The 27,043-nt window shown below is 40.4% G+C and overlaps 2 protein-coding genes across 2 annotated transcripts; one reads left to right on the forward strand and one right to left on the reverse strand.

Moving 5' to 3' along the window:
- Nucleotides 1-5,592: 5,592 nt before the first annotated feature.
- On the forward strand, nt 5,593-15,010 carry eif4g2a (eukaryotic translation initiation factor 4, gamma 2a). The gene is made up of 23 exons (XM_066648022.1): nt 5,593-5,619; nt 6,655-6,751; nt 7,566-7,603; nt 8,803-8,912; nt 9,152-9,217; nt 9,351-9,476; nt 9,553-9,655; nt 9,761-9,892; nt 10,010-10,076; nt 10,160-10,311; nt 10,387-10,497; nt 10,621-10,803; nt 10,956-11,088; nt 11,194-11,339; nt 11,448-11,546; nt 11,852-11,980; nt 12,066-12,170; nt 12,263-12,478; nt 12,560-12,818; nt 12,964-13,168; nt 13,258-13,466; nt 13,572-13,693; nt 13,778-15,010. Exons 1-23 carry the CDS (start codon nt 5,593-5,595, stop codon nt 13,841-13,843), a joined length of 2,901 nt encoding a protein of 966 aa, XP_066504119.1. The 3' UTR covers nt 13,844-15,010.
- Nucleotides 15,011-15,726: 716 nt separating this feature from the next.
- On the reverse strand, nt 15,727-26,300 carry ctr9 (CTR9 homolog, Paf1/RNA polymerase II complex component). The gene is made up of 23 exons (XM_066647859.1): nt 26,168-26,300; nt 25,283-25,381; nt 24,656-24,895; nt 24,423-24,540; nt 23,897-23,986; nt 23,552-23,808; nt 23,358-23,465; nt 23,035-23,271; nt 22,863-22,952; nt 22,457-22,585; nt 22,163-22,346; nt 21,981-22,069; nt 21,709-21,894; nt 21,484-21,571; nt 21,120-21,268; nt 20,921-21,037; nt 20,636-20,781; nt 20,466-20,537; nt 19,659-19,944; nt 19,418-19,572; nt 19,237-19,333; nt 19,032-19,144; nt 15,727-16,894 (listed from the first exon to the last, which is right to left on the reverse strand). Exons 1-23 carry the CDS (start codon nt 26,210-26,212, stop codon nt 16,501-16,503), a joined length of 3,489 nt encoding a protein of 1,162 aa, XP_066503956.1. The 5' UTR covers nt 26,213-26,300; the 3' UTR covers nt 15,727-16,500.
- Nucleotides 26,301-27,043: the final 743 nt, after the last annotated feature.

A 27,043-nucleotide genomic window follows, 5' to 3' on the forward strand; every position in this document is an offset into this window, starting at 1 on the left:
TCTTCACACTGTGAAACCACCATTTTACTGACACCTAGTGTGTTATATGTATCTGAGAAGCTGTACTAAACATGTCTGCCACTATGTTTTATCTGCTCTGTGGTTCAGTACACACAGGGACTACAAAGGAATTAATTACTCTGTTTTTTTTTCTGTAGAATGTAAAAATAAGTGTATAAATTCACTTTCATAAATATTGTTGCTACTTTTTGGTGGAAAAATCATGTATTGCTAGTTTATAATGATGTGTTAAGTCATCTCAAACAGACTTGCTCATGTGGTTTCTGTCACCGCAGTCAATCACATGTTATATAGCATTAAATCAATGTCAGAAACCACACAAGCAAGTCTGTCTGAGCTTATATAAGTACTTGAAGAATGTGCGTGATTAGTTAAGCAGTCAGTTTGTCCCAGTGGTTTGCTGCTAACATCTATTACTTGTTAGCCACATTAGCTTCATGTTCCCAGTCAAAAAACTAAGAACTGAGAAATTCTTCCATGCCAATGAAATTGCTTTCTGAAAGTGTTATTGCTTTTAAGGATGAAATTCAAAGGCACTTAATTATATCCTAGAGTCTTTATTCCAACCTTAAGTATATAAGAAATAGATTGTCTTTATGCTGGATTCAAGTGGAAAGGCATAGAACTCTGAACAAGCCTATCCTTGAGTAAGATTTAATAGATTTAAATGATTTGGAATGATGTGGAGTTATTCTGGCTTTGTCTCCAAGACCAGGCCATGTCAGAGGTAGAATAATAACAATGCTTGTATTAGCAACTCCATCTGCTGGTTAATTATGATACTGAACAGGAAGCTGACAAGCTGAAGGCCACAAAATGGAAAACTAATTGACTGTAGAACCTCTTGCAAGTAGCACTCATAAAATGTCATGTAGTATTAGTACTGCATATCTGATCACTAGTACTGGGACGCCCCTCAACCCTGTGGAGGTGGTGGGAGATATGAAAATGATGGCTAAGTTGTCATCTGTGATGGAAATCATGTCCCATCCCATCCAGGAAGCTCTGAGTTCACTGGGCAGTTACAGGCTACACTTTAGTGACAGGCTGATTCATCCATGGTGTGTGCGCAGGTAAGATATCACAGGTCCTCCCGTCCAGCTGAAGTCAGACTGACTCCATAACAAAACAACACAATTGTGCAGTATCTTATGTGCAAATAAAATACCTCAGTTCCTCTATGTTATTATCACTATTACTCACTCATTCACTCTCACAAATAAATAAATGCAATTTTTATAGTCATATTTTCCCTCTTTTTATATATATGTAAATATTAACTTATTGTATAATGCCTCTGAAGCTACTGTAAATATATTTTGTTACTGTAACACTGCAGATTTCCCAATGTGTATGATTAATAAAAGATCTTATAATACCACTACAAATGGCTATATCCTGCAGGGAAGCTTCTGCACATTTGGGACCTGAGGGAACCACTCATCGGCTTCAGTCATATTGAGAAAGAAAATAAATATAAACCCAAGTATCTTATGGACTTGTTCATGAGTTATGGAAAGAGGGAATGTGAGACTGACCATGTTTTAGATGCGGGAAGTGAAGCAAGGTGAGGTGGTTGAAGCATCTGATAAGGATGCCCCTGGGTGCCTTCCACAGAAGATACATCAGACACAGCCATCTGCGAGGAGGCCTCGGGGTAGACCCTGGACTTGCTGCAGGGATTTTATCTCCTGGCTGGCCTGGGAACATCTAGAGATCACCAAGAATATTTAGAGGAAGCAGCAAAAGACAAATGCCTGGGCGTTACTCATCCTGTTGAACCTATAAGAAAAGGATGATGACAGTAATGTTGACAAACCCATAGTGGCTTTCAAAAAAGACTAAGTAATATTTTTTCCTTAAAATAGCAGTTTTAAAATGATTGTGATGCTCCAGTGTCCTGTAATAGGGAGAACAGAGCCTCTGTCGTTGCTAATCTGGACTCAGCACTGCATAAACTACACTGTGTAACTTGTTTCTGTGGTCATGCTGTCGGCTATGAAATTATGAACTTAGTACAAAAAGTAAAGAAATTTGTGTTTGTAGATTATTTATTTGTTGTAACAATGCTTCTTGGCAATAAATTTTATACAGTTGAAAAGCCTGTTAAATTCCCTTTTAAATGGTGCCACATTTGTAAGGAACATGCATTTGTGGGATGAGCAGTAGAGCTGAGCATGTGGGTTGCGCCCATACAAAATTTGCCAAATCTTCTCTGCCAATGCCCATTTCTGAATTTGTGAAAATGAATCACAAGAAGCAACCTTTAATATGTGTTCTCAGTAAATCATAGTTTTGTGTTTACCTCATAAGAGCAGCGCTTTGCTGATGGATTTGTCTCAGCCAAATTCACTAACACTTCATGTATTATGATATTTTCAACCTAATTGCTCACGTTCATCTGCTCCACACAAATGAATTTACCCACCGCCAGTCTGACATTAATGTTCAGAGGCATGGTCAGCTGTAGTCTGGGTGCAGATGGGGTTTGAATACATTGCTCAAGGGCACCATAACAGCAGGCAGAGCAGAACAGAATGAGGTAGTTCTCCACACCTCTTTCACACCTGCCTCCTCCACAGGGCAATATCCTGGAGTTGTGTGTCTGTCTGTCATGAGTGGTTGCATTTAAACCTCTTCATGAATCTCCGGGGTGTAAAACTGAGATTTACAGCTCTAGCACCACATTATCAGCAAACAGCAAAACAAGCACTTCCTGTATTGAAGAGTACTACTTCCTTATTTTCCTGGACTGTAACTCAAATTGTTAAATTATTGCCAAACACTGTAATAAATGACATGATTTAGTCAGAATCGAAAAAAATGACTATATCAAGGGATATATTTGCATTATTATGTATTTTTTAAATGATGCTGGATACATGGCAATGGAATAAGACACTTTCTCCAGAAGAAAATGAATTGTGAGAAACATCTATAAATCTTTAAATATTCTTTCATTCTAAAAACGGTAAATATATTGATGAGATTTAAGATGATTTCACATGTTAAGTCCTGCATCTTTCTAAATGTGAAGCTGAATATTACGTACTGTGCAATGCATGGAACAATGGTCCAATATTATTTTGTGACTCCCTACAGCAGTATTTTAAACATAAGCATGGCTATCATCTATTACTCACTCACACATCAATGTAATTATTAGGTTACTTGATTTCCAGCACAATGGAAAGCTAGCCCTAGATGAACAGTACTGAGCTTCCAACTGCTGGAAAAGGAGCTCACATCCAACAGGGACTCGGATGGAGCTCAAAAACGCAGACCAAGTATGAGAAATATTGCTTCATATGATAATTGGGACTATTCTGAGTATCCACTTGGAAATGCATTATCATTATCAAAATGGAAGATCTGTAATAGAGCCTCTCACCCAGACTCACTGACTCCCACTCTCATCATCCAAGTGCTTATATCAGATAATGGAGTCTGCTAAGTAATTAAATAACTACATCTGGCATGTTATTACTTCTCATATGGAAGAAAGGAAGGCAGGGTAGTAAAGTAGTGGAGTAGAGACATGGATGAAAACAATTATGCCTATAGTCGGAAAGTAATTGCACATCTTAAAACCAATTAGAAAATAATAATACATAATTACACTGTAACTATAAATATGCTCACACTATGTACATTTATTTAAATAAATGTATTTGTTTCCACGCTGATGAATGTTAAAAATAAGTCTATGCTGAACCGGCTTCCTGTCTATTATCCGGTCTATTATTAACATGAATTTTGTCAGTATAACAGCACTTCTATCAGAGGCAGGTCAGTCAAAATACCAGGAAATATCCGTCTGTGAGGAAATAATTCCTGGACAATCACTGCCTAAACTCGTTTTATTTTCCTGAGGCTTTCTGCACACTGTCAAGGTCTTCCTCTCCACAGTAAATTTCCAATTTCATATCAGCTCAGTTTATGACCTTCTGTGATCATCTCAGCAGACATTGTCTTTCAGCTCTATCACCACAGGCAAAATTAAAGTCTAATTAAACGTGGACGAGAGGGGAAAATCATCCCTGCTCTAATTTGTTGATATGGTGTTGGAACAAACAGAAACACACATTGCTTTCTCATCTGATCAGAATTAACTCTGGAATACATTCATAGCTAAAAATGGCCAAAACAACAAGTGGATTTGTAAAAACTGAACTGTTTTAAAAGATCTAATGAGAGAAAAAAATGATAGCATTGTGCTGGCAGGCCTACTCTATTCAGGTCTTGTACTTACGAGATGCCCTAAGGCCAAAGGCAAAGCTGAGTGAGAAACAAATAATGACGGTGTCTGACACAAATAAGAGTTCCAGGAACCCTCTTTCGAAATAGTGTCTCGGCACAGAAGTAAATGGCCCTCCCTCTCCTGGGATTGGGAAATCACCAGAGTGCAGCTGCTCACACAAAGTCTAGGCTTACAACACCGACCACACTCTAGACTAAGGCTGTTTACACTTAAGTGGTTTTCATTTTGGAGCTGACCAAAATGTACAGACTGGGCCTCCTGTCCTTCACTCTCCCGCTTCTTATGTGCCATGTTAAAAATGTCCAAATTCTCACACTGTTTGTCATTTTTTAAAAATGAGTAATCTCCAGTGCCCTCTGGTGGACATGATATTCAACTCCATATCCTTTAATACATTTGTACATTTTAAAACCAGCATAAAAGCAAACCGGATATTCACTTGGAACTGTTATATTCAGTCTGACAGCACAAACGTTTACCACCAATACTGTTAAAGGCTGACAAGTTCCATGACGCCAGGTGCCCCTTCACCCCCGCTCTGTGCCCGATGGGCATTGCACCGCACCCCTACTCTGGATCTTGTGGGTGGTGAGCCCACGCTGCCATTTCAGGCTGAGCCTGGCCAGGTTACGTGGGCTGCACAGCCACCAGGCGCTCGCCGTCAGACACTACCCCAGGCCTGGCTCCAGGGGTAGGTCCCGGTAACCCTCTCGGGCAGAGTCCTAATGGTTGTACCCACAGGGATGCTTCTTGGATCATGTTTGTCTGGATCTTCACGCCAGACCCGTTCGCAATGGGAGACCAACTCTCAACGAAACAGCCCTGGAGGTCATGAGACCACACAAGCCCTTCCACCACGACAAGGCCCTGATCCAGGAAGGATGACAGATGGCATGCTCCCTTCAGGTAAGGGGTGAGAACCTACCCCAGTGAAGGAGTTCAAGTATCTCGGGTTCTTGTTCACGAGTGATTGGAAGAGGGATAGCGAGATTGACAGTAGGATAGGTGCAACGTCTGCAGTAATACGGTCACTGTACTGCACCGTTGTGGTGAAGAGAGAGCTGAGCCATAAAGCAAAACTCTCAATTTATATGTCAGTCTACGTCCCCACTCACCTATGGTCATGAGCTCTGGGTAATGACAGAAAGAACAAGAAACAAGCGGCCGAAATTAGCTTTCTCCGACGGGTTGCTGGATGTACTCTCCGTAATCGGGTGAGGAGCTTAGTGACTAGGGAGGAGCTTGGAGTAGAGTCGCTTCTCCTTTGCGTTGAGAGGAGTCAGTTGAGGTGGTTTGGGCATTTGATCAGGATGCCTCCTGGACGCCTCCCACTGGAGGTATACCAGGCATGTCCAACTGGAAGGAGGCCCCGGGGTAGACCCAGGACACGCTGGAGGGATTATATCTCCTGGCTGGCCTGGGAACACCTGAGGATCCCCCAGGAGGAATTGGTGGATGTTGCAAGGGACACAAAGGTCTGGGCTTCTTTGCTCGCCCTGTTGCCACCGCGACCCTGAAATGGACAAGCAGAAAAGATGATGATGATGACTGTTAAAGGCATGATGTATAATTTATGTTGAAAGATTTAAAAGTATCAAGAGTCAGATTCATGGGTCTGTTCAAAATCTAGGCCTCTTTACACAAAGGAATTAAAAGTGAATTCTGTGAGTGATGTGATACATGTACCAAAAAAATAATAATTATGTTTTAGAATGTAGAAACAACTCATTACAAATTCGAGTATAAACCAGTGTATTAAACAGGAGAAATGTCACATTCTTGCAGCCTTTCTGAGCAGGCCCCGGGACCCACATTTACCCACCTGGACCCTGAACATTTACCCAGTTCCATGGACTGGAACCTAATTTCTGATTGATTTCTATGTTCCTGAGTATTTATAAATAATATTTTCTAGTGTTATTTAAACTAATACTATTTTGTCTCCATAAAGGCTTTAAAATTTTAGGATAATATCATTGTTAAAATGTTAACCAGTTCATTAAGTTATTCAATGTGAAATGCTCTGTTCTAGAAATTCACACTCACATTTGTTCACGCTGGCGGCAATAGGACCCAGACTCTAATAATGAATGGCCTCACAGAACACTATAATAACTAATAATGACAAAACAAATAATGACTGACACCTAAGAATTGAGAGTTCAGAGTTAAATATTTATACTAAAATGTATTATTTTAAAATCCTATTATCAGGATGTTTTTTCAAAGAAGTTGCTGGAGGGCCTCTGGTAGCATGGCACTGAGGAATGGCTCCAATAAAGTGCCCAATTCCCACTGTCAATATAGCGAAGGAGTCAGATCTTAACCACTTCCACTGTCATTTTGTGATCTCTGTCCTCTGTCTCCCACAGGAGCCAGTACTCCCATCCACTATCGTCCTCTGCCATTTGTTGGGCCCTGGCTTTCCAGCTGACATCACAGTCTCTCTATACCGACTAACTCAGAGAGGTTGAGGGTGGTCACGATGGTCATTAAACAATTCTCGCCCTCAAGACAATAACCATTGCATATCTTTAACATGTCTGTATCTTCTCTATCTCTTAAGCCACACCCCACTTCCGAGAACAATGTGGTATCAGTGTAAAAAAATGTAAGGGTAACAACAACAAAAAATTACAGTGAACGAAAAATTAACCAAAAGCTTTTTATAAAGAGTCAGAAAAGTCCTCAACCCTGTGCTTACACAGCACATGCAAGAGGTGTAGCAACGGTGAACACACTCTGCAAGACTGCAATGCACGTTGGGAGGCCCTTTGCTCATCCAGGTCCCCCGGAGCTCTCCACCAATGAACGCAGACCATGTGGACTCCATATTTCTGTAGGACAGAAACTGCAGACGTTCTTGTTATTTTACGTTTATCTGTTTTAGAACACTGTACAATCTTCCCAGCATACTGAATCAAGAGCTATACGTTGTGTTGCAGACTTACATGTGTGTTTAGTGTGTGTTTATTAACTCCGAAGCCCTGAATTTTTACTCGTTTGAGAAAAAGGCGGCACACTGGGAGTAAGAGCGGGGGCCCTTTAAGAGCTGAGCGAACTGCACCCGCTGTATGTGACGTCACCGTCCGCTGGACGAGGGAATAAAGTGGACTGCGTGTGACGTCAGGATCGGGTCCCTTATACAGTGCTACACTCAGAACCGGTGAACATCACTGAAGCGTTAGCTTTAGCCTCAAGGCGAACTACTCCCTAAGAATATCAAGCACTCCACCAAAAAAACCTCTCCTTCTTCTCGGTTTCCTTTTATTTCTTCTTTGAGAACCCAACCAAATCAAAGCTGAAGGTCTTTTAAAAAAGGTACGATGTTTCTCTTTTACTTTTAGCCCCTTAAAACCCGCTGTTGCCCGGTGTGGTAACGTTACCTCTTCGCTTTTATAAAATGGCTCCGCTTCTTGTTTAGCTGCCGGAGATTCGGAGGAGGAGACACTTTACATTATAAACGTTTTAATTAAAGCGGCTTCACATTTATCGCCTTAGACGAATTTCACCTTCCACCTTAAATGGCACAGCAATTGTAATGCAGTTTAAGGTGGAACGGAAAAGTCGAGTAAAAAATGTGGCGAATAAGAAATCAACCAAGTTTTCTTGCCAGCTTCGGGACGGTTCTACTATAAAATGGCGTCTGACAAACTAAATATACGTTTGGTTTTTATTGGGGGGGGGGTTAACGTTTTAAAATCTGTTATGTTGTATTCAACGACGGAGGTTTTACCTGCTAGCTGGGTACCTGGTTTTTCCGTCAGGACAATAAAACGTTTTTTAAACTGTCAGGCGAACGGTTATGAACAGTCCTGTTCGTTTGTATTTGATATATACGCGGACACACACGGTGTTACTAAAATTAACCCGATTTTAAAACGATTTCACCGCGTGTTTGAGGCGTTGTGTCCGGCTGTACGTCGTGTTCTTTCCTCTCACATCGGATGCAACATCATGGCAGAAGTCTTTGTCCGAGAGTCAAGGCCACACTCCTGTAGCTGCAGCTTAACGCTAAACACGGCCACATTCTCGATAATAACACACACCAGTGACTACGTTATCCAAGGGCTAGATTGTTACATTTAACATGAATGAAAATTTCTACGCTTATCTTTTTCTTACAAGGCTAGGCCCCCCTCCCCCATCTCGGCTCTGGCTTCTGAAGGCCTAGGCCATCACTCAACTGTTCTCGGTCTCTGTTAAAGGACACACATCCTGCATTTTCTTAGCTTTGGTTTTTATAGGTTTACTTTTGACAATGTTGTGAGTTTATATGTCATAAAGAATAGCTGCTTATTACCTGACTATGTTTCAGTGTCTCTATGCTGCAATTAATTTAACTGATGCTTTACCCTTATGACTGATGTGTAGTTGACTGCTGTTCTGTTTCTCATTTATAAATTAAATTATGAATTGTGTTCATTGACAGGGCTGAATAAACTTTTTTTTTCAAGCAAGCAAGATAACTTTTCTGTGTTTTGGACCATTTTAAACAATGTCTTTTCTTTCCCCTTCAGGTCGTTTTCTCCACCCCCACCCTTTCTGTATTATTCTTTTTGGGTATCCTTCGTTGTCAAGCCGCCAAAGTGGAGAGTGTGGTTGCAGAGGGGGGTGCTTCTCGTTTCAGGTGAGTTTTAAGAGATTTGCCCCCTTTGTCTCTCTCTGGGATGGAGCTGAATCTGTTCTGCCTGTCATTTGTACTTTTAAATGTGATGGTTTTGTTTTTTTATTCTTTTATTATTAGAGCTGCAGATGGTGGCGCTTATGTGTTCTGAAATTCAATTGTGAAATTCCTTCTTGAATATATCGCACATTGATCTGTATGCAGATAAAACATATTTAACTTCTATGTAACCTGTCTTGCAGTGCTTCTTCGGGCGGAGGAGGAGGTAGGGGTGCACCTCAGCACTATCCCAAGACTGTCGGCAACAGGTCTGTTTAGTATATATTTGTCATTTTCTGGTGTGTTTCTGGAGATATTATGTAATTATTTATTAGGTGCCGTGGTTAGTTTGTGTCCAGGATTTTATTTCCTAATGTAACATTTTTTTTTTTTCTTCAACAGCGAGTTCCTGGGGAAAACCCCAGGGCCTAGCGTAGCGAGATGGGTTCCTTCACGAAGCACTAGACGAGAGGTCAGCTCCTCCAATGAAAAAGAAAGACACGATGCAATCTTCAGGAAAGTGAGAGGGTAGGTTAAATTTATATTGGGTTAAATGTATAGCTAGTTTTTGATATTTAGTAAATATTGTGTAATTCTCCCTCAGCATACTTAATAAACTGACTCCTGAGAAGTTTGACAAGCTATGCCTTGAGCTTCTGAATGTGGGCGTGGATTCAAAGCTTGTCCTCAAAGGAATCATCTTGCTGGTGAGTATCTTCACCCACTATCTCTCAGTATCTATATTAATGTGTTAGGAGAGGTGTCTAGTTTTAATGTTCATGTACTTCTTTCTACTTTTCCGTTTATAACAGATTGTAGACAAAGCCCTTGAAGAGCCCAAATATAGCTCACTATATGCTCAGCTATGTCTGCGTTTGGCAGAGGATGCACCAAACTTTGACAACCAATCATCTGAAAGCCAGTCATCACAGAAACAGACCACTGTAAGCCTCATGAAGAAATAATTGTATGTAAATTTGGTTCCTTTTTGTAGGGTTTTGTGGGTAGTAATTAGCTTGGTTTTTTTTTTTGTTTGTTTGTTTTTGTTTTTTTTTTTGTAGACATTCAGGAGACTTCTGATTTCAAAGCTTCAAGATGAATTTGAAAATCGTGCCAGAAATGTTGACAGTAAGTTAATAGTTAAACATTTTGATGGTTTGCTCTTAGTGAATATGCGTGTTTATGGAAACTATTTACATTTTTCATTTCAGTCTACGACAAAAATGATGGCCCTCTTACCTCTGAAGAGGAGGAGCAGCGTGCCATTGCCAAGATTAAAATGCTCGGCAACATCAAATTCATTGGGGAGCTTGGCAAACTTGATCTCATTCATGAGTCTATCCTTCATAAGTGCATCAAAACAGTAGGTACCAGTCACCTGTCTTCTGTGTTTTTGTAATTGTTTGATTTTCTTATTAAATTTGCTGTGTTTTCTCAGCTTCTGGAAAAGAAGAAGAGAGTCCAACTTAAAGATATGGGGGAGGATTTGGAGTGCCTCTGTCAGATAATGCGAACTGTGGGGCCTAGACTTGATCATGAGAAAGCTAAGGTAAGCTTTCTTTATTGATCAGTGTACATAAGGTTTGAAAAGAACATATTCAGTTTTTTTCCTAGGTATTGGCTGCATTTGTGCTATTTTTTTTATTTATAACACAATGAATTTCTCTTGCAGTCTTTAATGGATCAGTACTTTGGCCGGATGCGATCCTTAATGAACAACAAGGATTTGCCTGCAAGGATTCGTTTCCTGCTGCAGGATACCGTTGAGCTGCGAGAGAACAACTGGGTGCCTAGGAAAGCTTTTATAGATAATGGACCTAAGACTATCAACCAGATCCGCCAGGATGCAGTGAAGGCTAGTATTTTCCTTTTACTTGGGTTTTGGTCTGTTCAAGAAGTGATGGCTTATGTATTGTAATACATGATATGATGATATGATAAATAAATGAACATACACTTTATTTGTCTACTCTTTAATTTATTTACTTATGTATTTTTTCCCTGTAGGATTTGGGTGTGTTTATTCCAGCTATGACGTCAGGAATGAGGACTGACTTCTTTCAAGATAACCCCTTCTTGCAAACACGCTTAACCAGAGAGGCTCTTGGAGGATTGGCTGATATGTTCGGACAAATGCTAGGTATGTCCTGACCAGTGTCCCCTCTTTCTCTTTGGTATGTACTGTGTAGTTTTAAATGCAGTATATCTCTTGTATGAAAATTAAACTTTCGTAATATCTCACTAGGTAGTGGGATTGGAACTGGGCCTGGAGTCATTCAAGACAGATATTCCCCCACAATGGGTCGTCATCGTGTAAACCCACTTTTCAATGGCCACATGGCTCCTGCTTCTCAGTCTCAGTTTGACAAGCCATTCATGAAACCCAACCAGGTAAAAAGAAAAAAATTGATTTATATATTTGTAATTTTTCTTAATGTTTATGGTAGTGTTCATGTGTAGTGTATGGATTGATATCCTTCCCCTTGTTTCCTCCATAAGGGACAGAATCTGCTTTTCCAGAACCAGGCCCAGCAGCAAACTCAGTCCAAGGATATGCCACCACGCTTCAGCAAGAAAGGACAACTGAATGCTGATGAGGTTTGTGGTGTTTTTGTTCCTCTATAAATTTTTGGTTCAATTATAATGAGGGAAGCTTGCCATCGCAAAGTGTACTGGGTTTTGTTTGTTTAATAAATAAGATTACACTCATGAAAACATTAAAAATACAATTTCTAAATAAGAAATGGCTTAATTGTCATTTGTATTAAACAGATTTTTTTTGCTATTGCATTTACCTTTTATGACAAAGAGCTGTATAATGTTTTGTAGAACAGAACAACAGTCTAACTGCCAAGGTCCTGGTTTGAAGCAGTTTCATGCATAACTTTCTTTTATCTATGCAGATCAGTCTGAGACCTGCTCAGTCGTTTCTTCTGAATAAATCCCAAGTGCCAAAGCTGCAGCCGCAGATGACCACAATGATTCCTCCCAGTGCCCAGCCTCCACGCACATCCACTCCTCCTCTTGGGCAGGTGATTATCTCCACCGAACATTTAGTACAAAATTCTAAACCTACAAATTACTTTTGTCCTTAAGTAGTTTCATCTTTGATTGCAGCCTCCACAGCTTGGCCTGAAAACCAACCCACCTCCCATTCAGGAAAAGCCTCAAAAGACAAATAAAAAACCACCACCTGCCAGAGAGGAGCTGCTCAAAATGACTGTACGCATATTTTATAATTACTGTTCAAAGCATTAAACATTGCAGTTGCATCTTTTAATGTGCTAGATTAACTAACAATGTTGGCTTTCCAGGAGACCGTTATGAACGATTATATGAATAGCAAGAACATCAGTGATGCTGTGAATGGGGTTAGGGAGATGAGAGCTCCCAAACACTTCCTGCCAGAGATGCTGAGCAAGATCATCATCTGCTCACTGGACAGTCCAGATGACCATAAAGAGCATGTCAGCAGTCTGATCCATGCACTCCGTTCTGAGGGGCTGATCACAGGGGAGAACTTCATGCAGGTGTGTGAAAGACTAACCTTTTTAAGGCTGGATTAAACATTAGATGGATTTTACTAAACGGTTTGACCCTTGTTTTCACAGGCATTCCTTAATGTTTTGGACCAATGTCCTAAGCTTGAAGTTGACATTCCCCTGGTGAAGTCCTACCTGGCACAGTTTGCTGCCCGTGCGATCATTGCTGACCTCATGAGTATTGCGGACTTGGCCCACCCTCTGGAGAACGGCAACCACTTCCCTCTCTTCTTGCTATGTCTTCAGCAAACAGCTAAGCTGAAGGATAAAGAGTGGCTGACTGATCTGTTTCAGCAGAGCAAAGTCAACATGCAAAAGATGCTGCCAGGTACCCATCTTTGTCTTTGTTAATGCTTGCAAGAAATCATTTAGAGCATGGGTTGTTCTAGAACCTTACGTGCAGATTTAGTTTATTTGGTGTGTTGCCGTCATTCGATGTAGCCCATGGCATTGAGAATGTTTTCTTTCTGCAGAAATAGACCAAAATAAAGACCGCATGTTAGAAATTCTGGAGGGCAAAGGTCTCAGCTTCTTGTTCCCCCTTATGAAACTGGAGAAGGAGCTTCTGAAACAGATTAAAGCAGACCCATCTCCCCAGTCCATCTACAAATGGATCAAGGACAACATTTCTCCCAAGCTTCACACCGACAAGGGATTTGTCAACATTTTGATGACTAGGTACAGTATCTCTGCATTTGTGTTTTAGTTAATTAAAAAATAAATTTTTTACTTGTGCTTTCCACCGTTTACCCTTCGTTGTTCTTCAGCTTTTTGCAGTACATTTTCCATGAGATTTATTCCAACGATGACGACGAGCAGTTATCAGCACCTTCAAAAGAAAAGCTCGACCAGGAGAAGCAGCTGCTACTTGCCTTCAAACCGGTGATGCAAAAATTCCTGCATGATCACGTGGACCTTCAAGTCAGTGCTCTGTACGCGCTACAAGTGCACTGCAATGTTAAGAGTTTCCCTAAAGGTATGCTACTGCAAGCAAGCTGTAGTTTTTGGCATTATAATTGATTTTGGGAGTGAGATTTTAATTTAGGCACTAAGTTGCTAATGAACAATGATTTGCTTCCAGGAATGTTACTGCGCTACTTTGTCAACTTTTATGATATGGAGATAATTGAAGAAGAAGCCTTCCTTGCATGGAAAGAAGATATTACCCAAGAATTTCCTGGAAAGGGAAAAGCCTTGTTCCAGGTAGGTTTGGTGGAAGTTGTCAGGTTATTTTGAATTTCTGTTCATGTGTTCTGATGTTTGCTTGTCTGCTCTTTACTCTTCTAGGTGAACCAGTGGCTCACCTGGCTGGAGACAGCTGAAGAAGAGGAGTCTGAGGAGGAGGCTGACTGAGAAACCAGCTAAAGCCTTATGGTGCAAAGATGTAACTGTGTTGCTTTTTTTCTTTTTCTTTTTTTTCCTCTCTCTCTCAACCCTACTGTATTGTCACACTTTTGCTTCCACCCTTGTTCTTTTTGTTGTATAACCTTTTGCTTCAATGACTTGCATTCTCCATCGCTGAACTTCAGTCTGCATTTTTTTTGTTCCCTCCCAGCTTCCATCATGCAGCATGTAATGGTTTACTGTTTATGAACCACCTACGAAATGGTATTAGCATCTTGAAACTACTCCATTTTGCTTTTTGAAAACACCTATTTGCAAGACCCCTTCTTGCTGCTGTTCACTAACACAACTGTAGAAACGCACTTTGTGCTAAGTGTCATGAGTTGTTGCAATACGCGCTCCCATGATTGTTACAAAGAATCCTTGACTGTAATCATTGGAAAGCATGAGTTTTAATGGTCATCAGTTTGTTTCTACCTCTTCAGTAATGGGTTAAGTGCCGGGTTGAATTAAGTCCCTCCTTAAACGGGGCCTGAGCTTTTCAAAGGAGCTTGTGAAAAGAAAACCATGGTTTATTTTTCTTGCTATAATCTTGATTGTAAAGGTTTTTTTTTGTTTTCCTCCTTTCTTGATTAACAGAAAGCCATGTGGGAGAAATGGTTATACAGCCCTTTTTTTGTCTTGTTTTTTTAATTATTTTTAATCAACCCATGTTTGTCCCTTCCATTACTTGTCAAACTTTTGATACTTGAAATGTTTTCTTTACAGCATGTTCAGGGATTACCAGACATGGCCTGTTCAGATGTGACAACCTTTGAAACAGCAATGTGTAAACTTGAGATTTTTAAATTTAAAGAAATCTTTTAATTGGTGAAATAAAGTTAAAGAAAAAGTATGAATATCTGAAATTGGACTAGCCAATTGTTTTGTGAACCTAACAATCTCTTTGCCATAATGTCGAATGAGTATTTATTGAACCTTATCATGAAAGAAAATCAACGGATGCTTTATTTCTAGGTAGAACAATGCACTTGTGGCAAACATCTGTACAATGAAATAATTGCTATTTAAAGTGTTACTGTAAAACATGAGAGCTCAGAATGTTGTGTACCACTATTGCTTAACTTTCAATAAAGTTACACACCAGGATTCAGTGGGCTTTTGTATTTGTGGGCATGGGTAGGGAAGTGCTCTGAATTACAACATGTCCGGGTTTGTGGTCACTTCTTTGCTGACTCAACTGTGCACGTACTTGTAAAATATTGCCTTGACTAATAGAATGAGATGCTTTGGTGGAGCTGCACCTGAGCCTAAGATTACACAGGCTACTGCAATGCATCTGACAACTTGGTATAAATTTGTTTTGCAATGTAAATGTAGGAATAATTCTAAACCATTTCTGCTGTAGTTTCAATTGAGAGTCCAGAGACTAGCTCTGAAGTTGGAGGGTTCAAAAATAATGGAAAGCCCCATCGGCATTGAAACTTTGTTTCTTTCTTCAAAAAACAGACCTGCTTTTACATGCGACAGCTGGGAACAGAGACAAAAGTACAGGAAGTTGTATCCGGTTCTAAATGTTAACTTTCTGAAGCTAATGAAGCAAAGGTTTTGTTGAGTCTAAATCAAGCTGTGTGGTTAGTTACCATCTTGTCCATCTGTCCTCAGTAGCACAATAGATCCAGATTTCATTTGTTTAAAGTTTTCTTTTTTTTTTTTAGACACCTCTCAACACGAACTTAGTTCCCAACAGATGTCCCTGGCCTAATCTCTGTGCCTTAGATGATTGTGTGCTGTTCAGCACAGGAGCAGTTTTAGCCTGGTCATTGTAATTACAGCATTTGACTTTATTTTTTTTTATTTATTTATTTATTTTTTTTAAACATTTCCATGCAATTCAATTGTTCAGATGTAATCAGTGTGTGCACTTACTGGCCCTGATTTTATTTACTATTATGTGGTGATAAGGGGTCACAAAATCTACAATTCAAATAGCCAACTTATATAAACATAACCATCCACATTAATCTATGAATCTTCACTTCTTAAATGGTTGTGTAAAGTTGATAAGGATAGTAGTATATTAGGAATAAAATGTAATAAATTTTTTGGGAGACTTGTGCAAGTGTTTTTCCTTCTCCCATAAAGTCACTTTTGTTTGGAGGTATAATTTCCAAAAACAATCTTATTTCAAAGTACATTACTGACTTTGCAAAAAAAATTTTATTTGTATTCCAGTGCAGTTCATAAATCTTTTCTGCATATTTTCCCACACATTGAGCTCATGAGAAACCCATCAGAAATTGATCTACCATTTTTGCTCAAAGCTGGTTGATGATCTCTCCCCCAGAATGAACTCTTAAGGAAACAAATGTGGTTGAAGCTTCAGTAGCAGCTCCCCAAGCTGAGGTACTGGCCCCAAAACTAAATGACAGACAGAATAGCTACAAAATCTTGGGTGGAATATGTGGGAGAAAAAAACAAAAACTATTGGATATTTTACAAAAGGAGGGTTTTTCTCTCATCCAGATGATTAGAGTCCAAAAGCATGCTTGCTCAATAGGACAGACGAGAGCCATTTCTACCAGGCCATGGTCATTTACGTTATCCAGCTAACCAGAAAAACCCCCAGATTCAAATCATGATAAACCTGACAATCACGATCAGACTCAGTCACTCTCGTCGTCAGAGCCTCGGTTGGACGCCTCGTTGTTAGACACATCAGGCTCTGACTCATTGCCTGACCTCTGTGGTGACCTCTCGTTGTCTGAGCCCTGGTCCGAAGCCACTGCTGGCGAACCAGGCCGAGACTCGTCCTCAGAGCCTTCTGAGCGGCTCCGTTTGCTCTCGTTGTCCGACTGCTCCGAGTCCGACTGTGGTCGCAGTCTCTTCCTCCTCACTGGCTGCTCACTGCCAGAATCATCATCGTCCGAGTTTACTGAACGCCGAGGACTGCCGCCTTCGCTGCCTGAGCGGTTCCGCTCTCTGTCCGATTCGCTGTCCGAGGCAATCTGCTTCTGGTGGCCCCCAGCCTCAGAGCCGGAACCGCTGTCCTGTGGGTTCCTGAAGCAGAAACAATGCAGAGATTTTCAGACAGTCCTGAGTGATATTACTGCTGGAGTGAAACATCCAGGTTTGTGTCTATTTATTACGCTGTGGAAGCTGTGCCCTGATTGAAGAACAGCAAACTCTGTATGAATAATGGACATATATTACCCCACACGGACTGTGCTTTACAGAGAATTAGCTGTCAAATGCCCAGTAAAGATGTTTCAGCTTCACTTATCACTATCAGCTCCCTTCATTAAACCTAGATGTTTCATTTTGTCCCCCTCAGTCGTGCCAAACCACGTAATCAAACAGAAATTAAGAAGGTAAAGAGAATATCAAATAAGATATTACACACATGACTCATGTTTTCATAAAGAAAGATAGAGAATCTATACTGTGGGAGTATATTAAATCACAGCTTAAACTACCTTTACACTCTAGTAGTTTTATTACCAATTGGTAAGAGAGGGCTAAGTCTTCACAATCTTTTTGTTATTTGTTTGTTTTTTTTTAAGACAGGTTAAAAACGATGGGAATAGGACCGTTATGATGGCATGCAATTGTTGTTCTTTATTATGAACATTTCAGAAGAGTATTTCATCGTGGAAGCTGAAGCGGTTTTATTTACAAAATTACACCAGTATTTTGGGCTGTATGATATGGCAAGGCACTGAAACCCCAGACGGATGGCTGCCTGCCAATCTGGGTGTGTGTTCACAGCCCCAGTGCACTAGAGTGTGTGTGTTCACTGACACAGATGGGTTAAATGCAGAAGACATTTTGTTGTACAATGACATAATTGCACATTATTATACATTATAACACGTAGTTGGGATTTTTCTGACCAATATTGCATTCGCGATATGGTTCCAACTATATTCATTCATTCATTTTCTGTAACCGCTTCTCCAATGGTCACAGTGGGTGCAGAGCCAACCCGGAATCATTGGGTGCAAGGCAGGAACACACCCTGGAGGGGGCTGCAACTATATTCTATAAATTAAAATCCAGGCCTGTTGTGAAAACCAAGTAGCATCTAGACCTAGTGGTTGCCGTCGTCATGTACACAGCACTATCTGGGTGCCTTGTATTGGTCTAACTCAGTTATGCATGCTAGATGTGCCCATTTAAAACAGGTTAAGACAATTTTCTTGATAATGAAAGCTATAAATAAAATTGCAAATCTTCAGCATGCAGAAAATTACACTCTAATTGTGATTTCAATATTAAAACAATGAATCTTTCAGTTCTAATTCTACTACTTAGCTATGAAACTGCTATCAAGCCATTCACAACTTCTTTTCAAACTGCCGATTCTACATCACTGGTCAGCTCAACACACTTGTAGGGGGACTTTTATCGCTGCCTTGCACCCGATAGAAGCCCAGGGGTCTCATTAATAAAGGGTGCGTAAGCACAAAAAGAGGTCTGAAACGTGCGTACACAATATCTCATGCAGAAATTGTGACTTATAAAGAAACACATTGTGTAAGAGCTGTAACTTGCACAGAAACACAGGTCTATAAACAGGCAAGAGGCTGATGCACTATGTCATAATGGCTTTTATGGCGCTACTGAAACCTAGCTAACAGGCAAATAAGGCAACGACATGTTTCAGAGATCATGAAGATATTTTTGCAAACGATGTAGACTGGGTAATGAGCCGATTTAACACAGTTCACTCAAACTTGCGTTCGTTTGTTGGTAATGCCATGACTGAGGCAACCAATTTTACACTGCCTCGACCTCTGAAACAATAACTTTTACCGTGCAGTCTCCAAAGTTTCTTTTTGTCTTTCAATCCTCCATTGTCTCCGCAATCTAATGCAGAAACACATATTTAAATATTCAGGAGATATTCAGTTATTTGCATTGACCATTTATAGATCAGCGTTCAGGTGTGCGTACTCACGGTTTTATAAATCCCTCAGATATGTTTTTGGGCGCACGCCATTTTCTGGCTTTTCTGTGCACACTTTCACTCCAGAATCCAGGCAGTTTTATAAATAAAGCCCCTCCAAACTCCATCTCCAAATAATGGGACAAATGCTTAGAGGGTTGTGTAACCGAAGAGGTTGTAGATACTCCATGTTTAAAATAACGTAATTAATACAATGCAGCTTATCAAAGCAGTCAGCCCAACGCTTACCTCTCCTCTGCAATTTTCAGGCCATCCTCATCAGAAGAGGAATCAGACGAAGAAATGATGGCTTTGGATTTGATCTTCCCTTTAAGAGATGGTGGCATGCGCTCAGGTTTGGTCTAGAAGGAGGAAAAAAGGACAGTTAGCACTGGATCTTCAGGTAGAATATGCATACAAAATAACTGCAGACAGTGTAGAATGAGGCCTGTACCTTCTCAATCCTCTTGCGCTCCCTGGGTTTACGCTGTTTCTTGGGCCTTGAGCCTCCCTCCTCATCATCACTCCCATCATCTCCACCTTTAGTTGGTCTAAAGAAATGGTAACAGATACATGATTTATAAATAAATAAAGTACATGTATGTATGTATACATACACACACACCACTGCTCACCTCCTCCTTTTCTTGCGAGGCTTCTTCTCACCCTCTTCTCCATCTTCCTCCTGTTCACTTCCATCCTGAAGCTTCTTCTTTTTCTTCTTCTTGAGAGGCAGATCCTCGTCAGAGTCGTCATTAACGAAGTCGTCATATTCTGCTCCTTTCTTGCGCTGAGAAACAAGAACATTGGTTTTGATTTCACACAGCTTTCTAAACACATCCCACACAAGATGCAGCTAAGCCTACTGACACTCACCCGCCCACCACCACCTCCCTTCTTCTTCTCTTTTGCAGACTCCTTCATTTCCTCAGTGAACGAGAGGAGGTTCTTGGTCTTCTCCACATACTGAGCTCTCTGCTCCAGTAACTTCTTCTGCTCCTCTGCCTCCCGGACCTTTCTCTCCTCTTGTTCACGCAGCACCTGCTGCCTCAACTGTTCTCTCTCCTGATCCTGCTTTGCACGCAGCTCCTTCTCTTCCTCATCTTGTTTACGAGCCCGAGCCACATGGTACTGCGCCTGGCTTAGCAAGTCAGTGCACTGCCTGGAAGAACAATAGGTGTGTCATTTCAAGTTGGCATAATTAAACATAGTTTAAGTGCTTTGCTTAAGGACACAATTGCAAAATCTATCAGCCCGAACAAAGCCATGGCCACTAAAAGCAATAGTTTGTGAGAGAATCACTTTCACACTCTTTACGCAGTTGAATATCTGCCCTTAATGCTGTTCCGTGTAATGTTCTGGTGTGTTACACAGAGGGTTTGAAGTAGGACAATTCATTCCTGTATGTAAATTCAATCACTTTCAATTATTTTAGTTCAGGGATGTTCTGATTTTTTTCTTGGAGAGTTAAGGGCTAAATAAATTAACAGTAAAGAAGGCAGTTGGCCAGGTTTCATTAATTTTATGTTTGTATTTTTAAAAACAGGAAATGCATTTTATTTAACCATCTTATTATGTTGGCTACAATATTCATGAAATAAGAAATGAGGGTACTTAAAGTTAAGAATGCTAAGCGACATCCAACAACTAAGTCCTAATTTGACCGCAATAATGTGAACCTACCTTGCTTCACTTGCTGCAAGTGCTAGGTCAAACCTCATCTTGTCTCCAGCTTTACTGAGATAACTGAAGTACCTGTTCAAGTAGAAAGAGATGTGTTGGAGTTAGAGAGATGTTGAGAAGCCTAAAATTGGCTAGTTAAATGAACAATGTGGGCTGAGGGGTCAAATAACCTGTGGGCCAACTCCAGCTCCTTCACTGCACACAGCACAGCTTTTAGGTTGCTCTTCTCATCCTTCAGCACCAGCGTAGCCAGCCTCTGCAGCACCAGAGCCACATTGAACATCAACACCGTGTCACTCGGGGCCACATGGCGAGCCTGATGACCCACAGAAGAGAGAGAAAGATCACCAGGAGCACCAGAGAGAGGAAGGAAGAAAAAGACCCAAGTCTGGCAACATTTTGTTGCAGATGTTCAGTCATGTCTCTCCATACGACTCATCCATTTGTTTACCCACCCTCAGCAGCATCTGTTTACACTCCTGCAGCTTTCCACACTTAAACAGCGCTCGAGCGAGATACAGGAGGACTTCTGTGTTCTGGTACTTGTAGAACTTCTTCAAGCAGTTCTCGTACTGAAATCGCAAAGTGAATATGTCATAAGGACGGATAAAAGCTTTCAGGTCATCAATGAGTATTTGCTTTTCTGCCTCTCACCATTTGCACAGCACTGATGTACTGTTTCTGTTCCACATAAATGTGCGCCAGGTTCAGCCACACATCACTGATCTCAGCTGTCGCTTCCCTGACTTGGGCAAACACATCACGGGCATCACGGTAATAGCCCTTGTGAGCTAAAACTGCCCCTGTGTTGGAAATAAACATAGCAATGCGTCAGATTTGAAAAAGATTGGAATGATTTTAATGAAGTCTGGTTCCTCTCAACACCGCTATAAATAAAACTATACAATTAAGCATTTACATCAACTACTAGAAGATCAAGAAATGGACACCTCCATGTAATTACACTGTAAACTAGTCATTTATGACCATCATACTTTAATATGAAGTGGGAGCTTACCTATTCCATTGGCTGCATACAGATTCTTGGAATCATTTCTCAGAACTTGCTTGTAAATTGCTAGAGCTCTATCCTGGTGTCTCTTTTCCTGTTTAAAAACAAAAAAATAAGAATGAGCTTCTAGGAGTGGAATATTATTTCAAAGGATCTGGAAGCCAAGCCATGTTCACTGCATTAACTGAAGAAAAAAAAAAAAAAAAAAAAAGAATGATACACATCAAGCACCTTCTCCCGATCTCTTGTGGGCTGGTGCAGTGTCTGCAGCCATACATTGCCAAGTGCCAGCATAGAGTATGTATCATTCTGTGTAGATGGTTGCTTCAGGATGCGCTCAAACTTCTTCTGGCCTGGTCCCCACTCCTGCTTGGCCAAGTGAAGATTTCCAATCAGGGACCAAGCATCTGGGTGATCCTGACAAATATAAATTATATGATCAAAGCTCCCCTCCCAACAAATAAATAATGTAAGACAATAAGAATTTAATAAGCAATACATACCTGGTTGATCTGCAGAGCTTCTTTGAACCAATCTGAAGCTTCATAGAAGTTGCCTTTGTCACGGGCCATAGCTCCAAGACGCAAGTAACCTATAAAACAGGACAAAGAAATATGTAATAATATGTAAATATGCAACTCCCAGAGAGTGTGGGAATATTCAAAACTGAAGTATGGATACTTACAGTCCACATAATTTGGATGCTCTCTCAAGATGTTCTTGTACAGCTTCTCTGCCTCATGGAACTCACACATAGCCTCATAGAGCCTAGCCAGATTGTAAGAAGTGGTGACGGAAATTGCGTTATAGTAGTGTTCGTCATGTTCCCCTTCAGCTTTGGCCCTCTCCAGAGAAGCCAGGAAGTATTTCTTTAAAGAACCAATGAAATGTAAGGTTCAGTAAGGTACAGTACAGCCAGTTGTCCAATTATCTATTTAATTACAGTATATCTATATGTTTAATTTGATATCAGTTTTACCTTTGCCTCTCCAAGGTTCCCTAGTCTGAAATGCAAAGCTCCCAAATTGTTGAGGATCTCAGGAGGCACGTCAGCCTGTACCTTCTCCTGGAGGATACGTGTGGCTGTGCCATATGCAGACAAAGCCCCCTGAGAGAAACAGAAAGCATTAGATTGTCACCCAAGCAAATTTCAATTCAAGCAACCATTTTTTTAACATTTTGTAGCCATGTTCTCCGCAATATGAAACCAACTAATTAACTACAAAAAGATTCTAACAGGTTAGATATTTCATTACTGAGAATGCTGCATCACACATAAGATAAATAAAAAGTAACGAAAAGAAAGAAATGCAAAATAAGTCATTCTTAATGTGGAAAGTTATTCCAAGTATACATTTTGGATGGGAAGTTTATACCCACTGTACCTGAATATCTGTCTGTTCCAGTATCTGTGCAAGCTCAATCCAAGCCTCAACATCATCAGGATACTGCTCAGTGACTTTCTTTAAATGGCCCTAAGAAAACAAGAACGTACATTTGATTTTCTTCATTTAAGACAAGAAAAAAAAAACATTATCTACAGAAATCAAGACATACTTTAGCAATGTCCCTTTTCTCCTGATCATCCGAGGCTGCGTAAAGTGACCCAAGGATTTTCATGGTTTCATAATTGTTGGGGTAGGCTTTCAAGACCTTCTCAAAGCATTGCGCAGCGTTTTCTTTATCTCTACGATACACATACATCTGACCCAGACCAAAGAATGGCAACACAAAAGTGGAAGAGGCAAACTGAGTGGCCTGGTAGTAGTACTGAAAAGCTTGGTCATAGTCCTCCTAAAGGCAAAAGGAGCAAAAGATTAGCACCAACAAACTTAGGCAACAGCCATTTTTCATTGAACATCTTGGAACTCTGTTTTTACCTGAACATGGAAAGAGCGGGCTAACTGATAACAGCTTTCTGCTTGCATGGCTTCCACCTCTGTGTTGTGAAATGCATGAAGAGCCAAGTGCTGTACTTTGCTATAGTCCTGGAAAAAAAATATACACTTCCAGTGAAATTAAGTCTCAATTTTGAAGCACACACACACACATTAAAATGGATATCTCTCTTCACCTTTTTGAAGAAGAAGTGATTAGCAAGGTGGTTGAGCACCATGGGGTTGCTGGGATCGATGGTGTATGCCCTAGAGAGCAACTGCACTCCATTCTTGATGGAGTCAGCCTCTTTATTGTTGAGCTCCAGCACAGCCAGCCCCACCAGAGCTCCCACACACTTGGAGTTGAGTTCTAGGGCACGGCTGAAAGCCAGGCGAGCTTTCTCCAGCTTGTTGAGCTTCACAAAACAGTGACCCATTCCAAGCCTTACTTCAGCTGCAGATAAAAAAATAACAAACGTTCATCCGGAAACAGTACAAGAAAGAAAAATGTCATAGACTAAGGTAAAATTTGCATAGCTTACCTGGGCAACCCGGGTTTGTGCGAAGTGCTTTTTTATAGTAGGCCAAAGCTCCTCTGTAATCCTTTTTATTGAAGGAAATGCAAGCCTTACCTACAAGTACATAAGGTTAAAATTGGATATGCATTTTTGAGAACTACACAATTAATTTATGTCATGTTATTAATCCATAAATATCCATGTAATGCATATAAATTAGCACAGAATTCCAACTACATATTTTTTTCAATTTTGGACTGCAATAAAACAATCAAATACCATTTCCACAATAAGCATAGTAATAATAATAATTATTATTATCTGCAGATAACAAAATGATTCGGAAATATTTCTGTATCCCCGTATTATTGAAAAATACTCTGGACATCTTTTATCAGTCCAAATGTCATTAGACGTGTGCACACTATATAGGACACCAGCTCTTTTCAAATGATATTGGTAAGACCACCTTATAAGGTTTTGATATGAAAGATATTCATTTTGCATATCCCTATCAAAGAATGAGTGGTTTCACACAATCTTTACTCACCCAACAATGCAGGGATGTTGTTTGTGGACTGGTTCAAGACAAAGTGAAACTGTGCATCTGCCTGATCCATCTTATCCCCCTCCAGCAGGCAAAAGCACGCTCTTCCCAGCAAGTGGTTCTAAAGCAAATAGGTACACATACCATGTTTATACTATACAGAAAACACAACTGACCATAGCCATACGAACCCTGCTGAATAACACATCTGTGAAATATTAAGCCGTCTCTCCCACCTGATCGTACATGATGATCTTGTCTGCCATGGTATACAGAAGGGTGGACTGGTTGATGAGATCCTTCTTTGCATCTTTGTTCTTTTCTTTGCGCGCCTGCTGAACATAGTAAGCGGCTAAAGTGTCCAGACAGGTCATCTGGTCTTTCTCATGGTCTCTGTAGTCAAGGTTTCCGTCAATGCGAGCTGCCTCCAGCAGCTTGACAAAGTCCTCTGTCTTTCCCTGTTTGTAGTACTCCAACTGTGAATAGCCACAAAGTTAGATCAAATGCAACCGCATAGTTTCACAGCAAGAAACAAATGTCTCTGGTACAAACAACATTGTTGTTAACATATTTTTGTTGAAGTTTCACTCCACCATTAGTTGTCTCCAACGCCATCCTCTTAGATATTAGATATGACCCCTTCATCTCACACAATTCCACCAACACTGGGAGACTGAGGAGAAGCACCTGAAGAAGAAGGTGCTTGTCCTCAAACAGCTAACCCAAAGGGGCTCATCACCAGGATCCCTCCAGCAATCTCCCAAGGATACGGAAAATAACTACACCACTGGGCAAAGGGAGAGCCCTAAAGTTTTTATGTTAAAAATAATAAATTAGTAAAAAAAGGGCAAATTACAACTTACAGCAAGTGCAATCCATATGTGCAGCTGTGTGTGCTCTTGTTTGAGGATACTGATGACTTCATCTCCTTCAGGAAGCTGATCAAAATCAAGCTCAATAACCTAAAAGACAAAAAGTTCAAGAATGGATTGTTAGCTCAGAGAGCTCCATGATATGTGCTGCAGCTCTGTGAATATTATAGGCTTTAAAAGACCAGTTCGGAACATTGATATGATTCTGATATCTGAATTCCTGATGTTGATAAGTATAATAAATCTTTCATCAGTTCTGTGGGTACAATACTCAGGTTGTGCTATTATTAAAGAGCTTTGCTGCTGCTTGTACATCTGTGATGTTGCAATACTGACTGCACAGATTATAATGCTTTCACTGCTAGTACTGGCATTGCCATGTTTGCACATACAGGCAATATGTTGTGTTTTCTATTTCCTATTTCCATAAAGCATCAAGCAGTCTGCAATCCTAGTATCGTGCAGTGTCAATATGTCTAGCATGATTTATTTTACTGTACTTGCAGCCTTCAACGTTTGATTCCACCTGTAAGAATCATCATAAGGCGGGGAGTCCTAGCCTTTAAACTAATAAGCAATATATACTCTTAAATTTCTTATTTCGGTCGGGTTGTCCCTTTAACTTAACGTTAGCTTGGCGTAGCCATAAGTCATACTATTAATTACAGTAGCACTATAATGTCGGTCCTGACTTAGCTACACTTATTCATTTAATAGTATCTGACAAAAAATTCCGATGACTGTTACATCCAGACGCACTTCAGGCTCGCGGGCTGTTAGCCGTTAGCGTTAGAGCACTTAGCCGATGCTAGCGTCAGGTGAGCAACAAATACAGTGGATAAAGGACAAAAGTGAAGGAGAGAAACGTCCACAAACCTCGTCCGTGTCCCTTAGAGGGATTTCAATAGACCCTCGAGACATGGCGAAGACCCCAAAGCCCGAGATTCACCTCAGTACAGTTATTTCACTTGTTCTTTATTCAGCGGCGCCACAACCACTCCGCTCTCGGCTCCAAAGTCAGGAGCTGAAGAGGCAAAATAAAAGTCCTCATAACACAAACTCACTCCGCCCAAAACACACCGGGTGGGTTCAAAACCACATACTTCCACACGACAGACACTACACTAATGAGTGCACTTCTACTGGAGGTGTGGTATTTTTGGCACACTTTTTAAAGACGGTACTATGCGGTTCTGGACAAGTCGAGTTTCAATAAAAGCGCGATTCCGTGATTATCACACCATTGGTACTAGTGATGGGAATTTCGGCTCTTTTTGGGGAGCCGGCTCTTTTGGCTCGGCTCTTCATAAAGAGCCGACTCTTTCGGCTCCTAAATGGCTCTTTGTTTTACCACTTATTTCCACTGGTACAGAACAATATTACCTACATTTTACATGACTATATGGACAAAATATTATTGTTCAATATTAAAAATAATAAATAGTGTTGCAATGACCAATTTATGGCTGTCTTGTAATAACTCACTGATTGCACTCACACATTCAATTGTATAAATAACTGGATTTGTATTTAAACACCTTAATAAAAAATCACTTGTAAACTCTGAAGTATAGCCAATAGAACCCAAAAGGTAGGTATTACAAAATAGCTTATTGAATTAAATAATCATCCATTTCTGGGTAATAAAATAAACAAATACTCTGCAAAGAGCAAAACAGCAGCATTCAATGGTAGTGATTAAAACAACCACAACTGTCAACAAATATTTAACTGATTTAACATTTTCTTCAA

This window comes from Hoplias malabaricus, chromosome 16, assembly GCF_029633855.1.
Source record: "Hoplias malabaricus isolate fHopMal1 chromosome 16, fHopMal1.hap1, whole genome shotgun sequence".
Taxonomy (NCBI): domain Eukaryota; kingdom Metazoa; phylum Chordata; class Actinopteri; order Characiformes; family Erythrinidae; genus Hoplias; species Hoplias malabaricus.

Excerpts from the sequence above, each read along its gene's own strand:
- eif4g2a (XM_066648022.1), top strand. The coding sequence starts at position 5,593 with ATGCCTCCTGGACGCCTCCCACTGGAG. Across the intron at positions 9,893-10,009 it reads CATCACAGAAACAGACCACT|ACATTCAGGAGACTTCTGAT; the intron begins GTAAGCCTCATG and ends TTTTTTTTGTAG. Across the intron at positions 13,467-13,571 it reads TGTTAAGAGTTTCCCTAAAG|GAATGTTACTGCGCTACTTT; the intron begins GTATGCTACTGC and ends ATTTGCTTCCAG.
- ctr9 (XM_066647859.1), bottom strand. The coding sequence starts at position 26,212 with ATGTCTCGAGGGTCTATTGAAATCCCTCTAAGGGACACGGACGAG. Across the intron at positions 22,070-22,162 it reads GCATCCAAATTATGTGGACT|GTTACTTGCGTCTTGGAGCT; the intron begins GTAAGTATCCAT and ends CCTGTTTTATAG. Across the intron at positions 21,895-21,980 it reads AAGCTCTGCAGATCAACCAG|GATCACCCAGATGCTTGGTC; the intron begins GTATGTATTGCT and ends TATATTTGTCAG.